Consider the following 18918-nt stretch of genomic DNA (forward strand, 5'->3'; position numbering starts at 1 on the left):
ACAAGTGGTTAAGTGGCTGCAGAGATGGAAGTGCTCGCTGCCTCCCCGATGTGACCTCTGCACACTATTTACATGTGTGGAACCACGCTGTAGGCCATAAATATGTACAAATATTGTGTCAAAATATTTCCAAGCTATTCTAACATAGTCAAAGATTGAAAGGAGACATTAACGTGTTGAAGTGCAAAGAGCTACTTAGATAACTAAATATAAGCTACTCACTGGACATGCGCATATTTAGTGTCTATTTAGCATGTCTAGTGTACACCATGAGCACATTTCACATATATTTCATACATGTAGTATATATTTCTGTGAACGCATACTTATAGAAGCATGAGAAGCACACACGCACACACTGGCTATCACAGAAGCACGGATGGCACATCCAAGACGTCCTGACTACTGGGCACATGTGAGGGCCAGAGAGGGCGGCCTCGCAGATCCAAACAGCAGGGGAGAGAAGAGTAGGAAGCAACAGCAACCCGGGCTTGGAGGAGCCCTGCACCCTGGGAAGCCACCCTAGAGCGACTGCAACCTGATTCCTACAAACCCTTTACTTCCAGAATGGGGAAACCAAGACAGAACAAAGGGAAGCATCACTCAGGAGAGACACACTAGGCCCAGAGAGGAGAAGTAGCTGGCTCTGGGGCTCAGACTCCCCTGCACCTGCACACAAATCTCCCCATCTTCCTGGGTGTCAGCACACACATTTCCTCCTCTGAGCAGCGAGTCTAGGAGGCCCACAGGGCGCCCAGCTTCTAGGCAGAAGGGCCTCGAAACTCCTGGCTGCAGCTAGAAAACAAGTCTCACTCTGTGCCAGCTCCGAAATTAACTACATATTTGTGAAGCCCTGTTTCGACTCATATTGCTAATGAAAGAGGTATGTATTGGAAGATTTGATCCAAACTAACTAAACAGCATTATATTGTGCAAAAGAGCGTGACGATGAGAAGCTTTATTACTCCTGTGGCATACTGTGGCACTGAATGTCAAAAAAAGCACTTTCATTGAGAAGACCTGATGCTTTGAATTTAATCAGTGGACAGTGTTTCTACCTTTACATTGCCTTATAATTTTGCTGTCAGTAATTCCTTGTCATTGTTCTACTAATAAAAAATTGGAATGATATCACACATCCCCTTCCTGCTGCCAGGATCCATTGGGATCTGAAGTGATTTTGGATTTGGGTTTTTTTTTTTTTGGATGGAGATGGAAATATATTATTTACATAATGTAATCCCTTGAAGATGGGACCCAAGACCAAGTAAGCGTGAAATTAATTTGTGTCACATGCACACACAGCCCGAAGGAACCACTGCCCAGTACTTTTAGCACGCCTACATCTCCACTCTAATTCCTCACGCAAGGTCAGTGTGGAATTTGCCACCTGTGGCATCATGGTACCCTCCAAAAGCCTGCAGATTTCGGAGTGTTTCAGAGTATGGATTTTCAGGTAAGGGATGTTCAAACTACTTCACTAAAGGACATCAGCTCCGAAACAAAACAGGTTATAAAGCAGCAGGAAAGGTTTCAAGGCATGGGCTTGAAGCTCCTAATTCCTCTTGGAGCCTTCGAAGTCTGGACATTCTGCGGAAAAAGCATTTTGTAAAAAGTCACTTCTGGGCAATGAAGAGCTCAGGGCTGAGCAATAAACTCACCAGGCAAACGCCATGAACATCACACTCCCACGCGTGGCCGTGGCACTCACAGGGCTGGCAGATCCCCCCGAAGAGAATGCCGTCCACGCGGTAGTAGCCAGGCTGGCAGGACTGTAAGAGGGGGCGACCGAACTTGTGAACGTGATGCAAATCACCTCCTCTCCCACTCATTTGGAAAAGACACTGCTCGACTTCGCCCGAGCAGAGAAATGTGTTTCTTTTTTTCTAGTTTTTAGAACATCTTCATCAAGATATTACTGACATACCGCAAACTTCACCTATTTCAAGTGTGCAATTGGGGATTTCTTGTAGGTTTGCCGAGCTATGGAACCAGCTGAGGAATCTAGCCCCTTGGCTCAGAGAAGGGCAGGAGCAGTGACACAAGCCGAGTGCCTCGTCGCCAGCCAGGATGCACTGCAGCGGTGACCCAGGGTCCTCCCGAGCCGGAAGTGGTGCAGTGCTAGCTGGCCCAAGTTTTTCCAAGAGGATCCATTTCCCTCAATGGTATCTTTTGTCTCACGTTTACCGTTCGTTAAAGCCCAACAGTGCACACATTCTCACGCAGGTCTGGGCCGCCCTGTGCCACTTTAACTGGCCACCAGCACAAAGCCCATTGGTGGCAAGGTCAGGCCACTCCTCCTTGTCACCCAACGTGGGAGGGAGGGGCCTCACACCCATGGAAACCCGAGGAGCAGTCTCTGCCTTGCAGACAGAGCGGGAGGACAGGAGGCTGGACAGGGCAGCGTCTGTCCATGGGACGCTTCAAAGCCAGGTGTGCTCCAAGGCCAGGGACCTCAGACACAAAACTCCCCAAGAAAGCAGAGGTGGGGTTCACTGGATTTGTGACTTGACTAAAGTCAGCGTCTCCCCATGGGGAGTTAGCATTTTTAAGAGCATTCTTTGAGAGAATTTTAATTACACAAAGATCGTAAATACATTCATGGGCACAGACTCTGTGCAAGTCCCTAACACACCCACACCACTGAGCACTTGGGCTTGCTGCAGGTGGCAGTAACTGGGCACCAGCCTGGGTCTGTGGGGCACCAGGCGCACAGGGTGGCAGAGAGCCCATGCCCTGCCTGCAGCCGCCTGCCTCTCTCAGCCCGTAGAGATAGAATGAGTTCTGCATGATAACATCATTGGCCAGGCCTCACATCCTCAGGGGCCTCGGCCGCGCTTTCGGGGCGCCACAGAACAGAGCTGCCCTGTGCTGAACACGCAGGGCTCTTTCTTGTCAGTATGCCCTGCACCGTGCAGGAGAACAGCAACTGAGACAGCATCTGACTGGATTGTGCCTTGTGAGTCACCAGAGATGATACGAGGTGTAAGCAGGTTATAAAATACTCTGCCACTTTATATAAGGGACAACATGAGCACTGGGCATCCTGAGGCACAACTGCACTAGGCTCCTCCTGCCTGCTGGAGTCCATTGGACCTGTTCAGCAGCCCCACTTCTTCCGGAGCCCAGTGGCCTGGGAGGGATCTAGCAGCAGCTGCTCCCTGCTGCTCCCTTCCAGTCTAGCCGGCCTGGCTTCCAGTTCCTGGTTTCCTCCTCCCTCCCTTGGTGTTCCTGACATCCTGCTGGATGAAGGTCAAACTCCAATGGGACCACCACTTCCTAGCCGCAGGACCAAGGTCAAGGTACTGAATCTCACTGTGCCTCAGTTTCCTAATCTTTGGAAAAGAAATATCCGACCAAGCAGCCACCACTGTTGTCAGGACCCGAGTGGGTAACGCCAGAAGGAGCCCAGAGTACTGCTGTGTACACAGGACACTCTCGTGGGAGAGTTACTACCAACACTAATGTCCAAACCATTCAGCACTTTCACTGATGGCAGGAAGTGCATTTTCCTAGAAGGCCATCCCTCAGCATCCACATGTGACGGGTTCCAGGGCCCAGGGACATCAGAACCCTTGATGTTCAAGTCCCTTTCACAGAGTGGCATAGTATTTGCATACAACCTAATGCACATCCTCCTAAGGACCTTAAATCTCCTCTGGATGACTTATAATACCTAACACAGTGTCAGGGCTAGGTAGATGGTTGTCAAACTACTGTCAGAGAATAATGAGAAGAAAAACACTGGTACATTTATACAGCTGCAGTGTTTTCTTTTCTAGAACATATATGACCTGCATTTGGTTTATTCCACAGATCCCAAACCTACAGGTGCTATGTAAGGTGGAGCCCAGAACCCCCAAAAAGTAAAGCAGCCAGGTGATGTAAAGGCCTCAAAATGGGCCAGGCTTGCCTGAAGCTATCCTGGTCTGACACAGGTGATCATCAATGTTCAGTTCTGCTTAGAAATGCAGAGTCTTGACATGGGTACTGCAGGCTTCCTGTGCTAAGGCTAGGGTGCTCCACAAAATCAGGCCATCTCTGCTGCTCCCACCCACTCCTGGTACAAGAATCCAACGTCTTTAAACAACACGATTTCCAATGTCCGTACAATCCAATGAGATCTGAACCAAACACTGGGTTTCTAACGTTAAAATTCAAATACTCATCATTACATTTCTTATAAGAACAAAGGAGGAAGACAGAGGCAGGCGGTACCTCGCAGGAGGTCCCCAGGTAGCCCTGGGGACATTCACAGTGCTCCACATCGGTGGCGACTGTCAGGTCTATAGCATTGGGGCTCGCTATGTCCAGAGAGACAGAATCCAACCTGCAAAGAGACAGAGCTCGTGATGGCAAGGGCCACCCCTCACCTCAATGAAGATGGGTTCCGGAAGGATTCGATTCAAACAAAATGGCCATGCAGTCAGTGTTTCTAAGTAACTGCAGATTTCCCCAACACCTCCTCTCGGGAAGCCAGCAATCATTATTCCCTGGAAATGTCTTCAGTGTTTGTTGCAAAGACATGCTACTGGTACAGGCGGCCTATCTGGAGTTGAAGCACTTCATAAAAATTCATCCACTGAGTCACCTTATCCCAAATGCAGAGACGATCCTTCAATGAGTAGGCCATGTTTGCTTTAGTAGCATCCAACTTTTATGCTTGGGTGGGCAGTGCCAGAAACTGGGCTCTTCAGAGTAATAAAATAACCAAGATGAACACAGTAGCTCAAATAACTTCGCAAAATGAAGTCTATGAACATCAAGAGACAGAGAACTAGATGCCACGTGGTATGGGTGACTGTGAACTCTTCAAGCCTTCCTTGGAAATACCCCGCAGTGTCTGAATCTCAGGTCAAGACTGCCCCCTACTGGACATATTTGTCGTGACCAACTAGCCTGCGCTCTTCAATAGACTTACACTTATAACTTAGACAAATAACTTACTAGAGCTAGTACCTTTAACGGTATCCTTCATATAACAGCTATGAAACATACTAAGCCTAAAATATACAACAGCACAGAAGCACCTTCACCATAAGTCCTCTCCCTTTGAACACGCACCTGTAAAGAGCCGTCTTTGCGGTGTTGTAGTTGGCTCTGATGAGGAGGTGGCTCAGGTTGGCGAGCACAGTCATCAGCTGGTCGCGGTCAATCTCCCTCTTAGTGCTGTAATCCCAGAAGTTCTCTGGCACGAGCCTCACCATGTTGTGGTACTCTTCGTAGGGTTGTAAAGAGAGACCCTCAGCCTGGGTGCTTAGCATGAGTCCATTTCCCTAGCATTCAAAACGGGAGGGAAGGCATCTGTAATTCCACTGAATAACCAAAAAATAGCATCGAATTGCGCGTCACTTTTTTCCTTCAGTATGGGAGACTGAGCCCAGAGCCTTTGCCCTGAGATACATCCTCAGCCCTTTTAAAATTTTTATTTTGAGACAAGGTCTTGCTAAATTGCTAAGCTCCCCAGGCTAGGCTCGAACTTGCCGTCCTCTTGTGTCAGGCTCCCAGAATGCGGGGATTACAGGTGTGTGCCACTGCATCTGGCTTGAAATCCCTCATCTTTAAAGAATGAAAGTGGGGAAAAGTATGGACGGACAGTAATTATACCTCCAACTCTCCCTGGAATCGTCCTTCACAAATATGGACGTGGAGGTGCTTAGGGTGGAAGGACAATGGAGATGAGAACCCAAATGTGCCCGGGCCCTGGGTGAGGCTGAGCTGGGGCTTTTGTGTGGGGAGTGAGGACGCGCAGGACAGAAGTGGCTGTGCATCTCCTGTTCCCGTACTGTTGGCTGCCTAATCCATCCACCAGGGGCGGCTGATGGCAGGAGGGAAGGGGGTTGTGAGGCCCAAGGGCAGCCGTGAGGTCAGAGCACACCAGGGATGGTGGGGTGGCCCCCTGGCCACTTCCAGTCACCAGGCCGTCACCCCCGCAAGCCTTCAGCTCCACAGCCAAAGCAGCCAAGAGCTCACCCTGATGACGACGTCGGCGTGAGACAGGAGGTCACCGTCCACTGTCTCCGTTGGAATGTCGTAGGACACCGTATACTTCAGGAAGCCACCGAACGCGGTCAGCTGGAAAGGTTATGTGGGTGTGAGAATGACAGGGCGCACAGAAGGGGCTGCGAGAGCCCACCCAGAAATACCAGGCTGCGAGAAATTCACACTGCAGGCAGGAAAAGCAGGCAACACGGATATTTTGTTTAATCCCTGTTGCTGAAACACAGCATATCCCTGCAGAATACGCACAGAAGAAATACAGTCTTTCTCGGAGACCCTAAGGAAAATGACTGTAAGCTTCTGCTAATTCCACATTTATTTTACCTAAGTAATTTTCGGGGTGGGAAGTCGGATCCATGACTGTAATCCCAACATACTGACTCCACTGCCTACTTAATAGGAAGCATCACACGCGCTCTGCCAGTTAAAGGAAGTGTCTCTTCCCCACCAGATGTGCTTTAGTGCAAAGAGATTTCTTCCCAACGAGCATGTCACAGTATAATGCTCAGAACACAAATCTGCAATCCGAAAACTGGACAGAAGGTTTCAAGAGAAAAACAATCACCGAAATTTGGTGATAAAAATCCATTACAGAGTATATGGTCTACAGCTGTAACTTAATGGAAAAATCATTTTCAAAAATGAGTACACCTCGGAAGCATACACTCCTTGGAAAATGCAATCATCGTGTTAATGGGAAGCTTACCAAGTGACACAATCACATTACCACAAAAGCAGGTGGCCTTAAAACACACCCAGCCCCCAGGCGAGGAGGGAGTTTCAGGTACCAAGACAGTTCCCCTAGTAGATGTTCTGACCCAGCAGAATCTGGAGGGAAGGGGCATAAGGAACCCGGAGGGGGAAATTGGCAGCAGAGGAAATCGCTTTCCACGTCGTGGGTCACCGTTTGGTGCTTTCTTGACACTGAAACTGTGGGTACCCTGCCGGCTCCCATCTGCAGACTATGTGACAGCCTCTCCCGACACCCAGGGCATCTCAGGACCCTGGTGGGACGCGGCCTGCATGTCTTCCCTGCACTAGGCCCTCCACTCGGAGTCCCACTAACTCCTCCAGGCTGGAATTGAACAGACACATCACAGAGCTCCTGTGTTCCAGGGACCCGGGGAGGGAAGCAGGGGGCCGGGACTTCACTCCTCAGAGTGAGCAGAACCCGAGCAAGCGTCCGGTCTAAGTGAAAGGCCATAAGCTGCTCCACGCTGGCCCGCAGGACTCCTTCAAATGTGCCCAGAGAAGTTCTTTCTGAACACTGTGCCCTCTGCCCCACCAGTCTCTGCTCAGCACACGCACGTACCTTGTTCCCCAGGTAGGCCTCGGGGGCCGACCAGTAGTACCTGGCGCCCAGCCTCTGCGTCACCTCCACATGGCTGATGCTGATCTGACGGCGCCCGCCTGCCACCTCCTGCTGGGACTTGATCTCCCTGGCACTGACCAGGTCTGTGACCAGCCACCCAGACATGTCATTCACCTTAAAGAGAATTTGAGAATCTTACGACACGCAACTGAGGCTGCCTTGAGTTCCACCCAGTCTTGTGCAAATATCTTCGTGATGAAGGGCGGACTCACAAAGGTTAGCTAGGGATGAAGTTCAAATAATGATTGCTACCAAAGGGCACAACACATGACCCTGCCAAGAAAACATATGTACCTCAAAGCCAAATCAGCTAATGCAAATAAAAAGCCAAAACCAGAAAGGAAGTGGGAAATTATCTATCTATATCTATCTCCAAGTGTTCCAAAAACCAAAACTTTTACCAACACAATGCTACAAGGGTAAAATTCCACACCTGACCTACCTCGTGTGAAGAGTTTAGGTCAAAATGCAGGTGCACAAAAAATACTACGTAAAATTACCTTCAGGCTGTGTGCATCAGGTGCATGTAGAACGTCAACGAATTTGGCATTTAGACTTGGATTCTGCCCCTGAGATAGTTTATTGTGCATGTGCAAGCAGCCCAACCTCTGAAAAAAATCTGCAGCCCCAAACACTTCCAGTCCCCAGCATCTCAGCTTGTACATGCAGTGAATGAATGTTTTCGTAAACTCCGACTCCCCCTTCCTGTTTTTTACCCAAATGCTGCAAAATGCGTCCCAACCTTCAGATGCAGTGCTCCTAATGGCCCTGCCCCACCGTGTGGTGGTCACAGTAGTCTCCGGGGTCATCCATGTGCCCGGCAGCTCCTGTCCTCTGCAGTCACACGGTGGCTCCTCCCCTGGCACCATGTGCTGCCTCCCTGGCACTCAGGTGCCTCCACTTCCTGTTTCCTAAGCAGCCTTCCTAGCCTTACCGCCCCGAGCCACCCGCTGCTGTGCCGTCCTTCCCACCCTCAGCTTCTCAGAGCCAGAGGAGTCACAGGACCTGGTTCCGTGTGCCTCCTGCTGGAGACCAGAGGGGGCAGGCAGGTTCGCTCCGAACCCCACTTGAAGCATCTCCCGGGCGAAGAAATGAAACAAGAAGCACCTTGCAATACCGCATCAGCCTGCTCACTGGGTAGGAAAAGGTATGCAGGAACAAACCCGCAACTCAGAAAGCTTCAGGACACTTTTGGGAGTGGCCTGGCTGTCTGGCCGGTCAGGGGCAGGCTTGGAATCCACAGGGAGAGCTCAGGAGGTTCGCCTGTTCCTGAGACCCGGCCAGACACAGCCGCACCCACCTGACCCAGGGCCCAAGAAAGGCTGTCACAGACGCCGGACACGCCGAAGCAGAAGCACTCAGAGCAGCCCTGCAGGTTCTTCTCCTGTAGGTTGTAGAACCCTGGTTTGCAGCGATCGCAGGCTTCGCCCTCGACGTTGTCCTGCAAGTTACCATCAAAGGTTAGCTGGGGAAACCAGACAGAACAGGACACATGCATGACATGGAGAAGGGGGCTGACAGGCCACAGAACAGGTCAATAAAATGGGCTGTACAAGTGCTTTTCCTATTCACAAATACTCAGGATTATTTTCAGTCACATCAACAGGTGCCTAGGACTCTGCGAGTGTGGGAACAAGCACACAGGTACAGCGGGAAATCCTCAGAACTGCAGGGAAATTGTTATTCGTGTCATATGACCGAATAGCCCCCTCCGGGTACCAGAGGAATGCATTTCTTATGCTTGCTGCATTCCTTCTTAGCAGATCCCAGATAACAGACCTGCACTTAATTAATGTTCTTGGAAATGCAGTGTTGACCCAGCTCTACTCCAGACTCCAAGCTGGAGAAGAAAGTCAGGGAAGAATTAAGCCAAGGTCAAAGACAAGGCGTGCAGGGTTGGCGTCACCTCGGAAGTCACTGAGATCCATCGGGAACAGAGGCCCACCACCGGGAGCAGCAAAACACAAACCCAGGAATCTCCAAGTCCAAGGATGTGGACACAGCTGCTTGCCCGGACGCGCCACACGTGGTGTGGCCAGCTCTGCGGAAACCTCCCCGCCAGGACCACCATCTGGGCCAGTGAACACGCTCCTATTCCTGAGGAGCCAGAGAATCCCAGGGGCGCCCCGGCCTCCGCACTGACCTTGCAAAGACACGGCTCCGCACACGGGTCGTCGTTCACGCTGCCCGCCGGGCTGCAGTCACAGTGCACGCAGCTCGGGAAGCCCTTGTAGGCAAACTGGCAGCGGTCACACCTCTCTCCTCCATAACCCGCTTTACAGGGGCACTGCCCCGGCCAGAGCCCTGCGGACAGAGACCCGGAGCAAGGTAAGAGGCTGGCGGCAAATGCCGGCCAGCTTTTCCTGTGAGGTTCAGGGCCCACATTCTGGGCTTTGGCCACAGCCTCTGCCGCAGCTATGCAGCTCAGCCATTCCTGCTCGAACACGGCTGCCCACGGCAGAGAAGCAGACAGCCGCAGCTTGGTTCTAAGAAAGCCGTATTCACAAAAACAGCCAGCGTGTGGCTCTGGTACACAGGCCACCATTGTCCAAGTCCGGTTTAAAGAAAAAGAAAAACAAAAGAAGAACTTTACAGGGACTGGTGGTAATGGGACACGGCACAGGAACCCTGGAAAACACTAGCACTTCTTCTAAATGGTAGGTATGGGAGAGGCTGGGGCAGGAGGATGGCAGCGAGTTTGACGCCAGCCTGAGCTACATGCTGCGTTCAAGGCCAGTCTGAACTATGCAGCAAGACCCTGTCCCCAAAAAGAAAGATGTTAGGTATAGAGTTGCCATATGGTACAATGGAATACCCACAAAAATGAAGATATGTGTCCCCCAAACTGTGTAGACAAATGTTCACAGCGGCATGATTCATGATAGCCAAGTATCCATCAACTGATGAACAGAGATCTAAGGAGTTCCCTCCCCGGAAGGTGAAAGTGTTCTGCTATTAGACTGTGCTGGTGAAGGCAGTGAGCTAAATTATATTAAACTATATAACACACTAAATAATTACATATTAAGTCATATAATTTAAATGGGAGAATGGCGGTGAATTACAAGGCAAGCAGGCACTGCGACAGGGCCCTGTACTCCCAGCACTCTGAGAGGCTGAGGCAGGAAGGCTGCAAGTTGCAGCCCAGTCTTGGCAATTTAGCGAGACCCTGCCTCAAAAGAAAAACTAAAAGAAGAGCTGGGGATATCGTAAGCTGCAAAACAGTTTTAAAATAAAGCACAGAGGCAAATCACCTGTAGAGATCAATGGCACCACCTGTGTTTAAAGCAGCTCTGACTCTTACCGGCGCGGGACGCTGCCCACGTGCTTCACTGCTCTGAGCCACGGCTTCCTCGCCCTGAGGTGGGTTAAACACTTCCCTCTGTCCTGGCTGAAGGGCTTAGGTGGTATTTTTTTAAGTGAACACAGTCCAGGGTCCCTGTCACCAGCAGCAGGAGCAGTACCCGTCCAGGTTCAGCTCTCAGTGGACAGAAGGCTCAGTCCCGCTGTGTCCTTTCCCCTCCCGCCCTGCGGGTCCACGGCCACCAGGACTGCCCCCGGCTGGGCACAGGACGGGGCACAGAAGCCTCTGAACAGAAGCAGCCTATTCAGGAAAGTCGGGCATCTGCAGGCCCATTTCCCAGTCTCGGAAACAGGAAGAGCACCGACATTCCGCAGTGCACTGGGAGACCTGCTGCTCTCTAGGTGATGTACGCAAAAGCCCTCCTAGCACCTCCTCTGAGCTACCCAGAGCGACTGCCACTTACTGCTATTTACTGACATTTCCACACTTGGCTCACACTGAGCCCTGTCTCCCTACAGCGAATGCTCCAACGCTCCTACAGCGATTTTCTCCCTAAACGGCATCTCATCACCCCAGCGCCAGCCCCTCCATGTCCACCTCCCCTCCATCACGATGCCTCATTCTGCTCTATGCCCACAGCACTGCGCTTCCCGGCACTGCACCTGTGCACCTATTTGCTGCCTGCTGCCAGAAAGCGAGCCCCTGACCATGCTGTTCACATCTACATCCCCGGCCACAGAAGACACCCTGAGACACGGCAGGCGCCTGCTGAAGTTCTGCTGAATAAGAATCGCATTCCCAGATGGCTACGCAACAGGAATAGTGCTAGCGAGACAAATCTTCCACCACAGAAGGAGATCGGCAGGAGGAAAGCGAATCAGGTACGCACCGTCGTGCAAGTTCGACTGGAGATCGTCCTTAATGCAGACGAAGCTGAGGGACCCTAGCGGGTCGCAGTCGCAGGGACGACAGGGCTCATCCTCATAAGGAGAAACCTGTGAGACAGAGGTGTTCCTGGGTTAGCTTACGAGAGATAACAGAGATGCTGGCACCAATGACATCAACGATGCTAGGCTTTCGCCAAAGACACCGTAACAGTGACTTCGTGTAGTGAGGGATATGGGTCTCAGGGAGGTAGAAGGCCCCAACATCTTTAGATGGTGACAGCAGTCTGTACCATCAGTTGAGTGCCATCCTTCCCCAGGACCTGCTGCCTGCCTTCCAGCTCTGCTCTCTCTCATAGCCATTTGCAGGCATTACCTACACCCGAGCCACCCACAACACAAGTACATATCAAGTCAACTGGGGTCCGCCTGCGGGGATCCTATGGGATCCTATGGCCATGAGCCTGCTGCTTTGGTCCTCGGCTTCATCTCCACGTTTAGGTGAGTGTTACCCAAGCTGACAGGGCTCGCAGGCTCATGATCCAAGTCACATCACGCACACACATCCCACTGTGAGCCAGGAGAGAGGATGAGTGGGGACAGAGATGGCAAGAACACTTCCAGCAAAAGAAGAACCACCATGGGGCATCACGGAGGGAAGTCGGGCTGTCACGGAGAGGCTGAGACTCGGCAGAGTCACTTCCACCTTGGGGATCCAGGACGGCCTGCCGTGGGAAGCACACGCTCACCTTGTGCGGCCTGTAGTAGCCGTCAACGCAGGTTTCGCAGTTGATCCCCATGGTATTCTGCTGGCAGCCAACACACACGCCACCGCCTCGGAACTGCCCTGCGGTGTTCAGACTTTTCTTCTGATTCGCAACATTTTCGTCATAGTAGCAGTCTTTGGCTTTGTTGTGGCAGTTACATTCTGGAAAAGTGTGCCGGCATCTCAGTTAGCACACACAGTGGGTCCTGTATAAAGTGACCTGCTGCGACTACACTTTAAACTGAAATTCCAGAATAAAAAATGTTCGTAAGGCAGAGGCAATACCCTGAGGGACAATCAGGAAAAGCTGCTCAAAAAGTACATCTGCACATCCCTCTGACCCAGCAAGCCATCTCCTGGGCTTATACCCTGAAAGCCCCCGACAATTCCCAAGGACCCAGGCAGGGTTCAACACAGCGTCACTGGCCCTGTTAACAACAGGCTGGCATCCACCGAAACCTCTACCAACAGGGAGCTGTTAAACCACTTTATTATATCCACATGATGGAATTCTGTGTAACTGCCTTTAAAAACAGCATTTCAAATTGCTAGCATGGAAAGAGTTTAAAGATACACTGTTAAGTATTAAAAAGCAGGGTGATCATATTACAGTGGTTGATGCACACCCATGTTTATGCCCAGCAGCACAACTCACAATAGCTAAATCTTGGAAGTGGCCCACATGTCAATCAACAGATGAATGGATAAAGAAAATGTATTTATACACAATGGAGCACTACTCTGCCATAAAGAAGGATAGACATGAGTCATTTCTAGGAAAGTGGATGGACCATAAAGGTGAGTGGAGTAAATCAGACACACAAGCTTAAATATTGCATGGTTTCTCTTATATGAGAAGCCTAATGTATAAATAACTTAAAGAGCAAAATAAAAGACAGATAGTGGGAAACTTGGAGCTAGATCTTTTGCGAATGAGGAGACCAAGGGGTGAGGGCAGTGAATAAAAAGAACTAAGATGAGTTATGCACACCTAACAACTCCATACAACGCATGTCATCGTTGTGTACTGCACACAGGTACTAATTAAAACAAAATAAATAAAAAGCAACGTGGGCCAGGGATTTAGCTCAGTGGTGTCGCTGCCTGCTTCGCAAGCGCAAGGACCCGAGTTCAATCCCCGGTACCAAAAAAACAAACGAAAAAGCAACGTGTGGGGCTGGGGGCTCAGCTCAGTGGTAGAGAGCATGCTTAGCATATATGACACCTTGGGTCTAATCTTCAGCACCCAGGAAAATGTCTAAATAGCAATTAAATGCCATGCATATTGCACCATCTGCTGGGTAAGAACCACACAGGGAGTAGGAATGTGCTAATGTAAGCCTCATTTGCATAACTCACTCAGAAATCATGAAAGGTAGGAAAGAGGGGGATGAGGGATGCTTTCCACCTATGTTTCTATGTATTCTCAGATGTCAGAATGTTCTATCTGTGTTGCGTATTTAAATATCAAATCCAAATTAATAAAGAATAAATGGGTAAATGGGAAGGAGACCTTAGATGCAATAGCAAATCCACGGAGCCCATTTAGCCCTCGATACTTTAGACTTTGTTATTGGCATCTGCAGCTCGGAGCACCATCTAAAGTTCTGAGAAAACAGTCACCGACTCATTGCAAACTCTGTCAGGACCTCACAACCCAAGGCAGAGAGGAAGAAACCACCCTGACCACCGCGGGTAAGGGCACTGACCTTCGCAGGTGTTGCCGGAGGACACGGTGCCCGGCCTCCAGGGCTGCTGGTGGTACCCAGGGCAGCACCTGTTGCAGCTCTCCCCACAGGTGTTGTGTTCACACTGGCACTGCAGTCGCTGAGCAGGAAGGGTGCAAAATGGGATCAGAAAACTGTGCCACATTTTATTGAAGAACAGAACCTGTCACGGGCAAATGATGACAGGCCTTGACAAGCGTACCCCTGAGCTACAGACTGAACTGCTCTGTGGCTGCAGCAGACATGCTGCGCTTCAGTTTTAGAGAAGAATGCATGCATACAATCTGGTTACAAACAACAGTGAGGCAGACTGAAGCAAAGATGAAACATGGGTTAACAGGGCCGGGGATTTAGCTCAGTGGTTTCGCTGCCTGCTACACAAGCATAAGGACCCGAGTTCCATCCCCAGTACCAAAAAAAAAAAAAAAACATGGGTTAACTAACAGAAGTTTTTTCATAGACACATACCCTTTAATGGTTGGAAGCTCTTATTAGTAACTTTCTTAACTATTAGGAGATTTTCCCAATGTTTTCTCATAAATCGCTTGCTGATATGCACTCACAGATTTTTTTAGTAAAAAAATAGAACAATTTGGTGCTGTAGCTCAGGGGTACGGCATTTTCCCAGCATGTACAAAGCCCTAGGGTTCAATCTCCAGAAAAGAAAAAAAAGACAATCCTACTCAATAAAGAACTACTAAGATTGGAGGGGAAAAAAGTAACCTCATGTGTTTTAAAAAGAGAAGACATTACTTACTTCATATTATGCTAACCCCAGAAACTTTATCTCGGTTTAGTATCACAAAAATGGAAAGGGAGAAAACCAGAAGAGAGGAGCCCTTCTTGGAAAAAAGTGTAAACATAGCAGCTAATTGTACATGGTTTCTGCCTGACTCTTCTGTAGAGAAGAGCTTCAAACTTCAGACCCCCAAGTGCAGATTCAATGGTCCCTGCAGCTCTTTTACTAAAATCAGGAGGATAGGGAATAAAACGAATTTCACAATTACTTCATCCCTTAACAAACTTTATAGCTTACCCATTTATTTTATTATCATTATGGGGAATAGTTAAAACTGGTTCGATCTGTCTAGGCCAAACAGATCTAAATCATGATACATGGTATGGTATGGAGGTCTTTCCACAAAAAAGTCACAGCAAGGACTTAATTACAAATATATCCTCCAAACAAAGCAAAATGATGAAACTGTTTAAAATATGAAGCCAGTTGAATCCTCTGAGAATCCTGTATTCTGTTTCCTGTGGGTGATTTCATACCCTGCCACTTGTGCCTGAATGAGCAGAGAGTAATGCAGAGGACTGCAGTGAGGGCTTCCGGTGGAGTCTCAGGGGTGGGAGTCCCGCGACTTACCTTCCTGGTGTCATCCCACGGACAGCTGCTCGCGTGGCCGTGGCAGATACACATCCCTCCTACAGAAATGTCTTTGATGGAGTAGTAGTACTGCGGGGAAAGAAGGTCATAAACGGAAACTCAAACCTTTGTTTCAGTGAAAAGAAAATGTTGGCACGGCACAAATGGGCAGTGTATAAGTCATGGGTAATCTAAGATGATCCACACACTCTAAAACTGTATTTCATGTGCAAAGAATCTTTGTTCTCATTTGAAATCAATAAATGCTCAAATCAGTTCATCAACAGAACCCAGAAGAATCTAAAACCATTTTCCAACTTGACTTCATCTTAAACCAAAGTAGTTGTCTTCAAAACCCATGTTGTCAAAACCCCTAAAAATACCATTAAGCTGTATACAGAAGTATCTGAAAAGGACAATACATCACGAACCAGTGAGGTTTATTCCAGGACACAGCCTAACACAGTGGTGGCAAACCCATGTCATTTGTTTTTCTTTTAAGGCAAAAGAAAGATGTTAATGTAGAGCTGTCTTATCTAAACTAAAACCTCAATATTCAGGTTTAATTGTAGTTTGGCACTTTGTGATAAATAAGTGGGTTTTGGGTTGCAGTGTAGCATTCAACCCCTAAAGGGTTCGTCATCACTGGCCTAACATAAAAAATCAATAATAGGATAAGGTGATTTCCTCTTATGATCTGATATCGCCACTTCTTTAATTTTTGCATGAGTGCTAATATAATTCTCTTATGTGATTCATTTGATTTGTATATTGCAATATTGCCAAATTCATTTTTTCTAGTATTGTTTTATAGATTGTCTATATACACAATCATATCATCTTGTTGAATTTCATCAGAACTGAAATCTCTGCTCATTAAAAGTCCAAGTTAGGAAAATGAATAAGCAAGTTCCAGACAGATCAAAGATATTAACGGTATCTACACATCTGAAAACGGACTTGTGCTCAAAATGGATGAAGATCTTTTATAACTCAGGAGTAAGGAGACAGGTAGCCCAATTCAAAGTGAACACAAAATGTGATCAAATACTAATACGCAAATGCTCAAAATTAGTCACCAGAGAAATGCAAAAGGACATCATGGGACAGGGCGCCATGTGCAGGTCATGGCAGCGGACAGGAGGACAACCAAGATCACTCAGAGTCTGGATACACCTGACCAGCCAGAGCTCTTGCACGTTGCTGGTCTGATTGGAAAATGGTGCAACTGCTTCCGATAAATGTTTACCAGTTTCTTAAAATGCTACTCCACACCCCAGGTATGAAGGGCTATGACAATATTTATCCCCACAAGTCTGGTACACCTAGTTGTACAATTAAACCTGTGGACTGTATTAAATGTTCCTAAACTTTCAAAATTTGAAATTAAAATACAAAGTTTCCTGACTCGCAGAAAACCAGATGTGGAGCCAGAGTGGGGGGTGAAGAGGAAAGACAGCTTCATTCACCGCACCAGGGTCCCACGGGGACTGGACAGGGCCCGGGCTCCTGAGACTGCCACTCCAGTGCATCACCTAAAGGTGGCATCCACAGCAAGTGACAAATGCTCTTCCATGAAGTAAGGATGTAATGGCTTGGAGGAAGACAGACAACTCAGGAAGAGAACAGGAAGGAAAGAGGAGAATGTTCTCTGAAACAAACTAACCTTGCCCAATGGTCAGGCACCGCCAGACTCACCCGTCTTGTGACGATGGGGTCGATGTCTCTGGGGTCCAGGTGGCTGAGGGTCATGAGGTCTGCATTGAGCGTCCTGATGCGCTGCAGGCGGAGGCGGATGTATCTGGCAGAGGTGAATTCCAGCAGCCTGGGGGAAAGGTCATCAGCACTAGGCCTGCCATTGATGAGTGACGTATGAATCTGAAGATGAAGACAGCAACGGAAACGTCAGCTTTAGACATGCAAGGAGGGAGCCCTGGCTGCTTAACTTTAGGACGTAAGCTCTACAGACAAAACCAAACAGCTGAGCTCCTGTAAGAATGTGTCAACAAGTGCTAACTACTCATACGTCACCAGGTCCTCGGCCTGTAACCGATGAGGCCATCTGGCCAGCGTCTGAGAGCTTGCTGGAGACCTCTCCTCCCAGAGTGGGGAGGACGCTTCAGCATCTACCCTCAGGCTACAGCTTGGGAGAAGCAACTTTCAAACGCCACACCCATGCTGGGGAATTAGAGGTGAAGCTGGCAACAGCCTTGAAGATACCCATTCTCTTAATCTTTGCTCTTAGTGCAGGCTTTCTGCAGACTTCCTGCCGTGAAGAGCACTGGGAGGGTTGCGTAGCTTCCCCTCACTGAGCCAGGCGTGAGAAAGCAAGGGCTGTTTCCATCACACTGGACTGAATGACGTGTGCGCAGGCTGGGCGTGTTGGGCCCTGAACTGTGTCGCCTCCTGGGTGTCATCGCATCCTCAGTGCCCTCCAAAGAGGAGGACATGGAGAAAAGTGGGAACTGAATCTTTTGGAGGAAAGCCTGGCTCTTTAATATTTCAACAACTGATCCTGACCTCGAGTCCTGGAAAAAAGCTCTGAAGGAGAACCTGGGAGAGTGACTGGGTCACAGTGGTGGAGATTCGGGGACCTCTGGGAAGGGAGAGATCATAAGGGAACACGGAGCCACGGTGAAACCAACCACCATGGACACCACGCCAGGCTGAGCTGGGGCCTCAGAAAAGGGCTTTGTGTTGAGAGCAACCAGCCTTGAGCATCAACACTGGCTCCTGCAGGGGCTGTTGACATTCGTGGCAGTGGGTCAGATGCAACAGCCCCGTTACCTCTCCGTGCTCCAGCGGCACGAGTCTAGAGTAATAGGAGGTGCAGATCACTTCATCGTCAGCTCGGTAGGTGGGCGGCCCGCGCCTTGGGGTTATGTTGTAGCGTGTCAAGCACTCAGAGTCGCTGACTGCGTAGTACTGCCAGGGGCTGAACGTGAGCCCGTCCAGGGAGCGCTCCAAAATCCAGTTTCCAGGTCTCGGGGCATTGGCTGCTTTAATGATGATGTAGGCCACCTGAAAGACCTGAAAGAAAGATGCAGGGAAATCTCAATCCGGACTCAGGAGTGCAGACACAGAAAGGGAAGCTGTGTGAGCTCCAACGGCTGGAGAGAGAAGCGCTGAGAGCAGATGCTGGGGTCCAGCAGCTGGAGGGAGGGGAGGCTTGGGAGAGCGATCAACTCCAGCTGTGCGAGAGCCATCCTTCCGGTGTCTCAGCTGCAGCCGTGACTACAGACAACGGCACAGGGAGATGGATCTTGTGCAGATGGGAAGGGCGGATCTTGTGCAAGAGATACAGGAAGGGAAAGGAGGAGATGGAAGGGAAGGAGACACCAAAAGAATCCCTGAGGAGTGACACCACTAAGTACTACGAATGCGCGTACTGATGAAAACTGAAGAAAAAAAGCTGTATATAGGAAACTTATGTGTTCCCACCACACATACGAAGAAGGTAACTGTGAAGTCATGGCTGTGTTAATGTTCATTATCT

At 49.4% G+C, this 18918-nt stretch overlaps 1 protein-coding gene across 7 annotated transcripts in view; it reads right to left on the reverse strand.

Annotated features, from left to right (window-relative positions):
- Lama1 (laminin subunit alpha 1) overlaps positions 1 to 18918 on the reverse strand; it is a 132103-nt gene that overhangs the window by 56599 nt on the left and 56586 nt on the right. For 6 of the 7 annotated variants that reach the window (XM_021265232.2, XM_004853311.3, XM_087194833.1 and 3 more), the window contains 13 exons: positions 18210 to 18452; positions 17121 to 17300; positions 15423 to 15512; positions 14036 to 14153; positions 12310 to 12488; positions 11566 to 11671; positions 9516 to 9676; positions 8673 to 8813; positions 7313 to 7486; positions 5974 to 6075; positions 5065 to 5276; positions 4219 to 4330; positions 1662 to 1772 (listed from right to left, as the gene is read on the reverse strand). In XM_021265232.2, coding sequence (XP_021120891.2) covers positions 1662 to 1772; positions 4219 to 4330; positions 5065 to 5276; positions 5974 to 6075; positions 7313 to 7486; positions 8673 to 8813; positions 9516 to 9676; positions 11566 to 11671; positions 12310 to 12488; positions 14036 to 14153; positions 15423 to 15512; positions 17121 to 17300; positions 18210 to 18452 — 1929 coding nt within the window. The remainder of the gene's footprint in view (positions 1 to 1661; positions 1773 to 4218; positions 4331 to 5064; positions 5277 to 5973; positions 6076 to 7312; positions 7487 to 8672; positions 8814 to 9515; positions 9677 to 11565; positions 11672 to 12309; positions 12489 to 14035; positions 14154 to 15422; positions 15513 to 17120; positions 17301 to 18209; positions 18453 to 18918) is intronic. The other variant, XM_087194848.1, reaches the window with a different exon arrangement.

This window comes from Heterocephalus glaber, unplaced genomic scaffold (genome assembly GCF_053883595.1).
Source record: "Heterocephalus glaber isolate CG9 unplaced genomic scaffold, H.glaber_assembly_v1.0 deba00000331, whole genome shotgun sequence".
Classification (NCBI taxonomy): Eukaryota; Metazoa; Chordata; class Mammalia; order Rodentia; family Bathyergidae; genus Heterocephalus; species Heterocephalus glaber.